The sequence below is a fragment of the Aegilops tauschii genome, chromosome 2 (assembly GCF_002575655.3).
Source record: "Aegilops tauschii subsp. strangulata cultivar AL8/78 chromosome 2, Aet v6.0, whole genome shotgun sequence".
In the NCBI taxonomy this organism is placed as follows: Eukaryota; Viridiplantae; Streptophyta; class Magnoliopsida; order Poales; family Poaceae; genus Aegilops; species Aegilops tauschii.
In genome coordinates, this window is record NC_053036.3 from 18,284,512 (window position 1) to 18,296,857 (window position 12,346).

The following is a 12,346-nucleotide window of genomic DNA, read 5'->3' on the forward strand; positions in this document are numbered from 1 at the left end:
CAAATTAAGTAATATTCCTTTGTCGGAGTAATTAATGCAAATGGGGCCAGCCTGATCTTGTCGATGACGCTAAGGTCCAGCATCCTGGAGCCGCAGCTCCCCGTTGAATCCTTAAATCGATCTGAAGAACCTGACACCAAATATCGCCATTGCGCGCGCACGGCGAGAAACCTTAACCTCACCGCTCCAAGGAGCTGGAAGGAATCTACGTCGGGAGCTCCGTCTAATCCGTCCCAACGGACCAACTTGAGGAGGATCGGAGCCCGGAAGAGTGACTTGAAGAAGGAGCGCCGCCATCCGTCCAAATGCCGCCCATGCGAGGATTAAAACCCTACCTATCTACTAGCGGGAGAGACACCACTCGGTGAGCTCTCTCAAAACAAGCGAGGTCGCCCATGGGGTGAAGGTTGGTTCACCAAATGGGTCAAACGGCGGGTGATGAGAAACTAAACAGTTACGACCAAATATCGTATACCCGTGCGGCCGTGCCTCTGAATAATTTTGTTTGGAGAATTTCTACAGACTGAACAGCAAATACGTATAGCCTTGCCTCTGAATATTACAGTATTCAGTCAATCACACACACACAGCACTGCATGAGCAGGCAGGGTGATCATGCGGCACAAGCTCAGTGCCCTCTCTTATTTATTTCTCTCTTGCTCAATGCCCTTAGCGCCGCTATTTATCTGAACCTGTTGCAGAAATCGTCTGACCTCGCTGAATTTGTCGAAATGTTGCCAAAACACTTGCTGGTGGTTGCTCCTTGAGGTGCTGCAGGCGAGCTACTTGAGCAACTTTTTCTGCCATTTTAATGACATATTGATAACAAAATGATTCTCTTTCTACTTGTCTGACATGTATGTATTGGTTGTTAGCATCTTTAGTCTCGCTAAATTCAGAGTTGCTTAAGCCAAATCTGCTACCGCCAAGTCCCAGAATTAAATTTTTTTTTTCGAGAAAACGCAAAAGACTTTTGCGTTTCATTATATTGAAAAGAGAGATAGTTTGTAACATCCTCCTAGGAGGCTCCGGTACAGACAAAAGCACTAGAAAACATTAGTGGACGTCCCAGGTCTGTGGAAGGATGACACGCAGGCCTCGAGCACCCGCGGTAGCCCAAAGCGCGGCTTCTTCCTTGCTCATTGCTACCAAGACGCTAGTCGATGGGGTTGCAGCATCGAAGACACAATCATTGCGATGCTTCCAGGTCATCCAAGGGATCAGCAGCGTTGCGGTTGTGAGCCCTTTGTGCATCGGCTTGGGCGTGGCCTGCCGCGCCGTGCGCCACCAGACGGATAGGGAGCCTTCCCCATTAGGCGCGCTGCAAGGTAGGTGCAGCCAAGACAGGGCGTCGTGCCAAACCTGCTTGGTGAAGGGGCATTTCAGAATTAATTCACGGGATCTGTTGCGGAAATCATCTGAACTCACGGAATTCGTCGAAATTTCGCTAAAACAATCGCCGGTGGTTGCTCCTGTAGTTGCTGCACGCTAGCTAGTTGAGCAAAGTTTTCCTGCTATTTCAGTGACAAATTGATAACAAAAGGATTCTGCTTCAGTCCTGCTATTTGCCTGCCATGTATGTACTGGTTCTGGTTGTTAACATCTTCAGTCTTGCTAAATTTGGGGTTGCCTAAGCCACATCTGCTACAGCCAATAGGACCTAGAATTAATCAGTTAACCGCATGTGGCTTATTATCTACTCTAATCCAAGCATAAATATCTAGTTAGTAGAAACGAACGGTATCCAGCAACAACTAGTCAAGAAAAAACTGACCCAAATTAATTTCACAAGCTTATATGTCATCAGTGCAGAACAAAACATAAAGCTGCAGTTTATGTATGACACACACAAATCACCATTTGTATAGAAGTTGAAGTAATTGCTTAGCATTACAATAATCAGTCTGTAGCTGACAAATCACACTCCACAACACACACCAAATGGAGAGCAACAGGATAGCAGCAGCATGAGCAGGCAGGGTGCTCATGCAGCATAGGCTGAATGCCCTCTCTTATTTATATTTCTCTCAAAGCTTTTACCTGCATCATCTATCCAACCAGATGATGCATACTTACTTTGAAGCCTATATGGCTTTCATCAAGAAAATATGAACAAACCACACAAGATCAAGATAAACCAAATCAAATCAGACTGAACTGGAAGACGCACCGCCAAACCAATGGCAATGCATATGCAGATTTCACACAACCACACGGACCAAACAAGCAGCATCAAGTAAGGCAACAACACACATGAACACGCACTCCAGAGAAAGCTTCAGCTAATTAAGCACCGTAGCACCATAGGGCCGACGTGCCTGTAGCGATCATCGACCATGGATGGATTTGATTACCTACAGTAGTGCAGCAGAACAAACCATCAATGGGATGAAAAGTTGTACAGATAGAAACAGCAAGTTTAAGTTCGCTAACACACCAAATTATTGATCAATATATCTCACCTGAGAACGGTGACCCTTGGCAGGTGGGCCTTCTTGTAGTATCGCGAGTGGCTCGGCTCATAGAGCGAAGGGTCGTGCTTCGCCCCCAGCCCTTCCCACTCCAGGTTGTCCCACCAGTCCTTCTCGCAGTCCACCTTGGGCCGGTTGGTGGTGCTGCCGCTGACTGCCGGCAGGCATCGAAGGCCCCAACAGCCCCGGATTCTGACGGTCTCAAGGTTCGGCGCGGACATCCTGCTCCCACAGATGCTTTGTAGGTTGGAGAGCTGGTACAGGTGGATCCTTCTTAGCTTGGGAAATTCTATAGTTTCCTGCTTCTCTTGGCGATTAGGGTCCAAAGGGAAGATTTCCTTCAGATCACCGCAGCACACGATCTCCAGCGTCTCCAGGCTAGGCAGGGTGTCCATATGCTTAGACAAGGGAAGCACATGCTTGAGCCTGGGGCAATAGTCTAGGTGCAGGAATACTAGGTCTTCAAAGGAACTTCCTGTTGGTTGGTATATTGTACTCCAGTTCCAGATGTAGGACGCCATAGGGAGCTGGGATGCCCAGAACGTAGACAAGCACAAAAAGGCGGTCCGACCATCACTTAGTTGGGGAGTAGCAAAGACAGAGCATAACTTGGGGCACCTCTCAACTCGGCACCAGTCAAGATACCTCCAGTCTGAACTTTGTGGGCATGGAATGCAAGTGGTGGAATAGCTATCATGCACATACAGCATCCGTGCATTATCACACATCCAAACAGGGGCTAAACAAACACCGGTATTAATCCTTCGGGCGTTGTGTTGTTGTTGTAAAGATCCTCTTTCCATCTTCTCTTCGTCTTGCATGTGGAAGTACCAGTCTCGAGGAAGTGGAGTAGGAGTAGGTGGGCAAGCCCACATCCAGCTGATCACACCTTCGATAGCACTGACAGCTTGCGGGTCCTCTTGATAGACATCACTTGCATATACGTATTGAGCTTGAGCAATCTGCTGCTGGCTCCTGATGCCTTGAGCAACCTGACAGCCACCAACAGCAGCTCCACTGGCAGGAGATGAATCAATCTCCATGTACACAAAGGCTTGCTCAATATATCGCTGAAAGGGCAGAAGCGACCGCATGAGCCTTGGATCCATGACAGATATGTACCAATTGAAGTCAAAAGATGCAATTCGCCTGGTGCCTAATGGTGAAGCCCCAAATGTAAGGATAGATGATGATCCTGCAGTAGGACTAGCCTCCTTGATCTTCTCTTCCCAATTATTCTGGCTAGGTGGTGCAGATTGGACGGTGTTGATCTGCAACTTCTCCAAAACCCATCTCCTTTTATCTTCTGGTGGCCATAATATTGCACGGAGCTTCTCGCAGTCCAGCAACATGAGACACTTGAGGTTTAGAGATTCCACTTCTCTGAGGTCAAGGGTTTTCACTAACGTGCCCGAGAGGTCCAGCTCCTCCAGGCTCCCCAAATTTCCTCTGAGAAGTATATTCTTCAACTGAGAACAACCCCGGAAGGAGATGCTAGATATCTTGGCATCAGTTGCAGCTTTGTTGATGAAGCTAAATGACTCGAGCCACGGAGGCAGGACGTTGTTGATGTAGCTAGGTATTGTAACACTGTTTGTACTGGACATATTGGGGAACTGTGCTTGATTATTTGTGTCTTCGTTCTCCGTATGTACTGGATCTGCTGTTACTCGAAGTATGACAAGGCTAGGTCTACCGCCACACAAATCACTAATGCTCCCATGCTTGACTCCCTCCACATTAAACTCCCTGAGTTCAACCATCACTGTCTTCATCTTTTCAGATAGCAGCCAGTACCATTCTGTATACCTCAGATCCAGCACCCATAGCTTCTGGAAACATGATATGCTTTCATTAGGGCTTGGATGCTTTTCCTTGCCTATGTTATTTCTGCAGTGGTCCAGATGCAGCAATCTTAGTTGGACACAGTTGAAGAAAGGAGGAGATGCAAAACTGAAGGTGCAATGAGACAGATGTAACACACGCAGCTTGCTGCTTTGTGAATGTTGGAACATGCTAACTGGCAACATTGGTATTGTATTTGTTGGTGATTCATCTGCATACAAGAAGAAGGATGTCACCACAGGAGCCAGCACAGTATCACTCCATCCAGGTTCTTTGTGTGTGATGTAAACCCAGCGACCATCATCAAGATCATTGTTTCTCTTAAGCAAATCTGCCAAATAAATTGTGTCTTTAGGGTTCTTCCTCATCCAATCTAAGGGCATGTTCCTCTGCAGAGAATTGCCAATTTCCCATGCTGATGTATTGCCTTGGCCCTGTATAATCCCATCACAGACCCAATAGTTTGGTCCATGGGCGTCCAAGTCCAGACCTATAGCAGAGGTGATTCTTCTTAGTAACCATCCGTACATGACGCACTGGCTGACTACCTTGTGGTTCAGGTAGCCAGGCTCAGCAAACCTCGTGCACTTGGCAACCTCCTCGGCCTCTTCACGCACTACTTCCTCATGTTCACGAGAAGAATACAAAAAAACATTAGTCTGCATGCTCGCCTTTGCTAGTTCCTCCTGATCTATCATGACTGGCACGAGACCGAGCCGAAACCTCCCGCGCCAGGTCCACAGCACTTTGTTCCTCAAGAATGGTATTACTGGGAGGCCACACTCATAAAAATCAATGTATGTTCTACTCCCGTTGTGAAAAATCACCACAAATCTACTGTAATAAAGCTTTTCGAAGATTTCCCTATTGATATCTTCTATGACCCCTCTAGAGCATTCGTCTATCCCATTGAAATCGTCCTCCTCGTCACACCGATCGAAGCTGGCCATCACACACTGCGGAAGCTTCAGCTCCTCCGCTACTGCCTTTTGCAGAGCCCTCATGCTTTTCCACACCGAGCAATCCACATGGATAACCTTGTCAAACTTTGATTTTGATGACTTCAGGCGTTGGGCAACTACCTTGAGTGCCGCTGATGCTCCAAATCCACGCCACCCATCAAAGTAGATCACATTTCCTTTGCTTGTATCCTCCAGAACACCAATTATCTCTGCTGCTGCCGCATCGATGTTTTTTGCCTGGATCTCAATGTCCTGCAATGTTCAGCAATAATAGCACCAAATGAGGTTTGTCACTTTTAGCTTTATTATTTCTTTAACCCTTAACAGTAGATTGAGGTGTGTGTGATGGATTACCTCCGGTCTAGACATAGTGAATCAAATGAATCCTTCAAATACCAGCAACTACGTTTGGAATATCTAACCCATGGTCAATCTGCAGAAATCTCCGGATCTAATTCTCTTCCTTTCCTGACATGTACAAGACCGACACAAGCATTTGGACAAGTTACAACCTGATGCCTTGTTAAAAGAAGACTTGCCTATAAATTTGCAGAAGCAATTAATAGAACTACATATATGTATACAGAAGGATTGGTATGGTTACCTTGATGAACTGCTGCACTGGAACAAGCCTAGATACACCACACGAGCAGCAAACTAGAGTGTGGGTGAGGAAACTGAAAGTTGCATGCAGAGAGCAGAGTTATGCTTCAGATAGCAAGGTATGGGAAACGGCCATGCAGAAGCATACCCAGTAGCAACATTCCTTGCGTCTGCTTTGCTTTTTCTCTCCCTCTAAATAAAAGTTGCGGATTCTTTGCTTCCTACACACACACACACACACACATCCATCATCAGATTCTTTGCTTGCGGGGTTTAAAGATACAAAGGGATATAAAGGTAAAGATAAATCTGGTTGTTGTCTGACATCCCATTAATCTACAAAGTTTTGTATGCAGCTACTATTTTCTTGAGGAACAGACAGCGTCATTATGGGCATTGACATTGCCTCTAAACCAAAATTGTAAACAGTTTATATTTTCATATACTTGTAAAGTTAATGAGGTAAAAAAATAGAATGAAAGCAGTTCGAGCCGGTCGAGTGACGCGAACCCACATGTCAGCTGCCTCATTCCTTTGCCACGTCAATGCAACCTCGCGCAAGTCAAAGCCAAATGTTTGTCGACCTGAAGTTCTTTCAAGTGTCATGCTGAATGTTGGTCAGTCACTTAACATTTCCCCTTACCAGTTACCACTGAGTTTAAACAGCTAAGTACAAAACAACTGAACTTCACCAAGATAACATAAACTTCATAGGAAGCATAGCATAGGCGGTGGAACGAGATCACAAAAACCTGACAAAGTAAGAGCTTGGAAGCAACTGAACTTCAATTACAGTCCCTTACTCTGAGAAGCATAGGCGGCTCCATTGGAATGCCAGCTACAAAACATCGATGAATTGCAAAGGGCAAAGCAATAACACTGTCTCTAGTTTCGGCAAATATATCTTCTTTAAATCACTCTGTGAAGGAAGAATCAAACACTTGTTAATTCTCATCAAAAGAGAGAAGCAGAGGAATCAACTTTGCAGTCTGCCCCTGCCCCAGCTGCAAAACATTTCTCAAACTGAAGAACAGAACAACTTCACCTGCCTGACCAGAGACCATGGTCCACCGCAACTCTCCCGCGGCGCGGCGTGACTCCGCTCAAGGCCGCCTCTAGCGCGTGTCGCGGAGGTCGCCCGCCATGTCTCTCCCTGTCGCTCAGCAGCCGCATACGCCGCCGCCCAAGGCCAGGGGGGATGCCGATGCATTTTGGAGCTCGCGGAGTCGGACAAGGATGGACGACTGGGTGGTCGACTTGAGTTTTGCGTCGGCGACGCGTGCTCGCCGGTCGCCCCGCCAATCCCGCCGGAGTTGAGGTGGTCGCCGGAGACGGCGCGCCGGTCGGGCATGTGTGCGAAAAAGATGGGGGAATTGTAAAATTGCCAAAGGGGTACCCAGTTTTTTCGTTTTTACTAGTACTAGCCAATTATGCACCCTTTTTAATCCAAAACAAAATACTAGCCAATTATGCACCCTGATAAATTCCTGATGGAATGACAAATTTTGATGTGTCTTACACATGCATACAAATTTTCATGATAAATGAAATTCATGGAGGTCTCGACAAAAAAAACAGCATTTTTTCCCGAGTCTTTCATGAACGTCATTTCATTCATGAAAATTTGCGTGCATGGCAAGCACACATTAATGTTTTGTTGCTGAAGTAATTTTGATTTTTTAAGAAAGTATAATCCAGCTACAAAACGGTGATGGCTTACAGCATTAACACTGTCTCTACTTTTAAGAAATACATGATCTTTAAATTCCCCTATCAAGGAATGAAACACATTAATTCACAGCAAAAGAGAGAAGCAGAAACACCGGAGTACCAAATTCATCAACTCCCTCTCTTAGGCTCTTGAAACAAAAACATATCGACTCGGCGAGAGAGTAATGAGACCGAGGCTTCTAATTAAAGGTTCTATCCATGATTTCAAATCGCGAGCAAAATGGCCGCAATCGCCCGCTGGGAAAACTCGGCGCGATTTGCAAGCAGGAGATCGCACCAGTTTAGGCTGAAATATTGTTGCGAACTGCGAAAAATGCTGGTTCTATCACAGTATTCTATCATGGAAACAACTAAAACGAAAACATCAGTTCCACGCCAGGGTACCGCCGGTCTGCACTGTGATACATATATCTCATGACACAAGGGGGATTTCATCTTATATCCTGGAGGCAATCCCATGTTCCCAACGATGCGGCAGTCCCTGGCCCCACTGGTACCTCAGCAAAGGGTGCCGAGGAGAGCTCCTTGCTGTGCCAACTGCCAAGTGGAACCACAGCAGCCGAAGCACAACAGCAAGGCGTACAGTGCTGCGAGGTCGACGATGCAGGTGTTGGCAGAGCCTTGGCCTGAGAAGGCATAGGCTGAACCTTGGAGGCGCCCAGTTTAGCGGCGGCGGCGGAGGCAGCTCCCACACTTCAAGCTTCACCGAAGAAGAAGGCATATATTGAAAGACCTCCTATCCTGAGACTCATCTTCTTCAAAGAATTACCAGGGGTTATTAAGGTGAATCAAGATTAAAGGATGCTAGTCAGCGGTCCCTACTTTAAAGATCAATTCCTCCAAAGATGATCCCTAGTAATCACCAGAGGCGCACAGAGAGCAGACGGGACCATTATCTCTGAAGAAATTTTGTCTTTAATTAAAGCTAGCTCTGCTCATCTATGATGTTTAGCCTGTCATAGAAAAAGAGAAGCCAGGCAAAAAAGCTTTGAGTTTGGCTTGGCATTTGGTCTTGAACATGGTCGAAGTTGCCGCTTTAGATTTTAGATGCACCCTGGCCCCATATGCAGATCGGCACCACTTATCTGAATGAGTTGCGGAAATCATCTGAATTCGTCGAAATGTGACGAGAACACACGTCGGCGGGTGCCCCTGGAGGGAGTAAATTGCACAAAACCATCGGTTTGAGGGCTAGGTCATCAGGAAACACTAGGTTACAGTTTCTTGACAAAAAGCACCACTTCTCTCGTAAACATTTTGCAAAAATCACTGATCGGCGGATTAGTCTCGTTTAAACATGTTTATGACCGGTGGGCCTCCCTTTTTGCTTACGTGGCATCACTGTTTGGGTTTAAAGCATAAAAGCCCTTAACTTTCTTCCCCTCATGCCCCCCTCCCCTCCCCTCTCGCGGGCAGTCGCCGCTCCCTTCGCGGGGAGCCGCCGTCGTTCCCTCCGCAGGCCACCGCCGCCGTTGCCGCTCCCTACGCAGGCCACCGCCGCTCCCTCCGCAGGCAACAGCCGCCGTCGTTCCCTATGCAGGCAACCGCCACCGTCGTCGCTTGCGGTCCGCGCGGCCACCGACTAGACCTCGCCAAGAAGGAATATCCAGGAGGCCCCCCTCGTCACCCTTGATCTCTCCACGGAAGAACTCAAGCAAAGGATCCCGGAGATGCCCGAATCGAGCTCATCCTCGTCCTCTGCCCCGACGGTCACCGGCGTCGATTCACCATCTGCAGCTCGTCCTCGAGCCCACTAACCATCCCTGCAGCTCCGCCGTGAGCCCTTCTTGATTTCCCCCTTATTTCCGTCGCCCCATTCGTTCGCTAGCTCCGGTTCCCACCATGGCCGAAGCTCACCGCCGCCCTGGCCGACGAGTGCGTCGTTTCCGTGCCCTCCTGCTATGTCTGGGGACATGGTGTAGGGTAACGCAGCAGAAAAAAAAAATCCGACCTACGCACCAGCCCAGGACCACTATGGAGACTGCATACATGGTTTGATCTTTTTCGTTACCGACTCATAGCGCAGCGGGAAGTAGAGTCGATGACGATCGGCGGTGCAGATCCCCGCAGCTAGGATTTACAACCTCCCAACCGCGAGGATGTATACCCTCATCTGCTCCTCAGACAGCCCTCCGGGAGGCGGTCGAACAGCCCCCCGGACGGTGTCGTGGACAGCCCTTCGGGAGGACCTTCGAAACTCGAACGGTCACTCGGACAGCCCTTCGGGAGGCACTCACGAACTAAGACCGAAACTACGATCTCTCTACAGAGTTGCACACATACGGTGTCATCTATCTGGCAGGGCTTCGCCGTCCAGAACTAGTTCCTGCCGGAACCCAGACAGCCTTTCGGCTCTACGAAACTATTTCGCGGGGAGGGAGAGAGAAGCCAGATCATTGCATGGCACTTGTATGTGAGAAGGGATGAGTGTGGAGGGCTGCCCCTCCACCTCTATTTATAGGAAATCCCAAGGGGTAGGGTAGTTTCACACAAAAACCCAAAATGCACATGAATGAAGTCCTTCCACAAGGACCTAGGAGTGAAACCAATGAACAAGAGGGTCCCCAAGGGGGGATACCCCATGTGGCCGGCCACACCCCCATGAGGGGCCCAAAAAATGGCTCCTATCCATCCATGTCATCCCCAAGATCTTTTGGAGCAAAGCCCCAAAAGGTGGCTTTCCATAAAGTAACCATAAAGCTGATTTTCACTATTCACGACGACATTTTTCAGCGTCTGATCGAACTGAAAATATTTATGTGGGCTAAGAACATTTTCAGTACCCACTAAAATGATTTTCAACGCGTTCCGAAACAATTCCGGTTTTAGTGATTTTCATCTGCGAAACGCATCTGAAGTGGCTCCGGTAGCTCCGGAACATTTCCGGTTTTTATCTCAGAAAATTCCAAAAAGCTTCCAGAATGATTCTGGCATCCTCCAAGAATTATCAGGCATGTGCCGAAACCAATTTGACTTAATGGTGTATTCCGAAACAAATTTTCGTTATCATCGAAACTTATCCGATGACCTCTCTCTGCGGTACGATTCCGCTGTCCGAAACTTTTTCGGTGATTTTCTCTCAGACTCCATGTCTAGTATTCAGCAGATAGATGACCCTTAAGCGTGTGACCCTATAGGTTCGGTGAAGTATAGACATGGTCTGAGAAGGCATAGGCTGAACCTTGGAGGCGCCCAGTTTAGCGGCGGCAGCGGAGGCAGCTACCACACTTCAAGCTTCACCGAAGAAGAAGGCATATTGAAAGACCTCCTAGCCTCAGACTCATCTTCTTCAAAGAATTACCAGGGGTTATTAAGGTGAATCAAGATTAAAGGATGCTAGTCAGCGGTCCCTACTTTAAAGATCAATTCCTCCAAAGATGATCCCTAGCAATCACCAGAGGCGCACAGAGAGCAGACGGGACCATTATCTCTCAAGAAATTTTGTCTTTAATTAAAGCTAGCTCTGCTCATCTATGATGTTTAGCCTGTCATAGAAAAAGAGAAGCCAGGCAAAAAAGCTTTGAGTTTGGCTTGGCATTTGGTCTTGAACATGGTCGAAGCAGTGGCGAAGCCAATGTATAGGCTGTGTAGTCAAATGACTACACAACTTTGTGGAAAAAGTATCATATATAAGCACAAATCATGCCAAAAATAATACAAAATTCGTAGAAATACATATATCTTGACAACACAAGATTGAGTTGACTACACATGATTAAAATCCTGGCACCGCCACTGGCGCCATCCCTAGTTGTTTCGCTGCTGGCTGCCGCACCTTGTATGCCTCTAATTTTCTATGAAACCTTTTCTGTTTCATAGAAAAGGTTTAAAACTTTAAAGTTTTAAAACTTTGACCAACTTTATAGAAAAAAGTACTAGCATTTATGACACTAAATTAATATTACTAGATCTATTTTGAAATGTACTTCCATAATATATCAATTTGATGTCATATATGTTATTACTCTTTTGTATATAGTTGGTCAAAATTTCAAAACTTTGACTTAAGACAAAAGCTAGAAGTACACTTATTCGCGGACGGAGGGAGTAAGTCACATCTTCTACAGACAATAGGACCTAGAATTAATCAGTTAACCCCCTCTGGCTTATTATCTACTCTAATCCAGGTCTAAATCTAGGTAATAAAGAGCAACTGTTTGCAGCAAGAACCAGTCAAGAAAAAAGTTATCCAAATCACCATGTGTGTATGATCAGCACAAAACAAAACATAAAGCTGCAGTTTGTATATGATGACACACACAAATCACCATTTGTATACAAGTCAAAGGAATTGCTTAGCATTACAATAATCAGTCCGTCACTGAAAAATTACACACCACAACACACAAATGGAGAGCAGGAGCATGAGCAGGCAGGGTGCTCAAGCACCACAGGCTGAATACCCTGACTTATTTATTTCTCTCAAAGCTTGAATCATCTATCCAACCAGATGATGCATACTTACTTTGAGGCTTATATGGCTTTTGTCGAGCAAAGCTGAGCAAACCAAACAAGATCAAGGAAAACCAAACCAAATCAAATCAAACTGAACTGGAAGATGCACCGCCACACCATGGCGAAGTAGATTCTGATTTCACACGGACCAATCAAGCAGCATCAAGTAAGGTAGCAACACACACAGAAACATGCACTTCAGAGAAAGCTTCAGCTGAGCACCGTAGAACCAATAGCCTGTAGAGATCGACCCATGGAAGGAATTGATTACCTACAGTA

The 12,346-nt window shown here is 46.7% G+C and overlaps 1 protein-coding gene across 2 annotated transcripts; it reads right to left on the minus strand.

Annotated features, from left to right (window-relative positions):
- Nucleotides 1-1,859: 1,859 nt before the first annotated feature.
- LOC109733491 (uncharacterized) lies at nt 1,860-6,935 on the minus strand. Of its 2 annotated transcripts, XM_045232488.2 has the most exons (5): nt 6,030-6,935; nt 5,883-5,955; nt 5,633-5,746; nt 2,463-5,530; nt 1,860-2,354 (listed from the first exon to the last, which is right to left on the minus strand). In XM_045232488.2, the coding sequence occupies exons 3-5, from the start codon at nt 5,645-5,647 to the stop codon at nt 2,351-2,353; spliced, it is 3,087 nt and encodes a 1,028-aa protein (XP_045088423.1). In that variant the 5' UTR covers nt 5,648-5,746; nt 5,883-5,955; nt 6,030-6,935; the 3' UTR covers nt 1,860-2,350. The 2 variants fall into 2 exon arrangements, with proteins under 2 accessions (XP_045088423.1, XP_045088422.1); XM_045232487.1 differs by lacking the exon at nt 6,030-6,935 and having other exon boundaries at nt 5,883-6,020.
- Nucleotides 6,936-12,346: the final 5,411 nt, after the last annotated feature.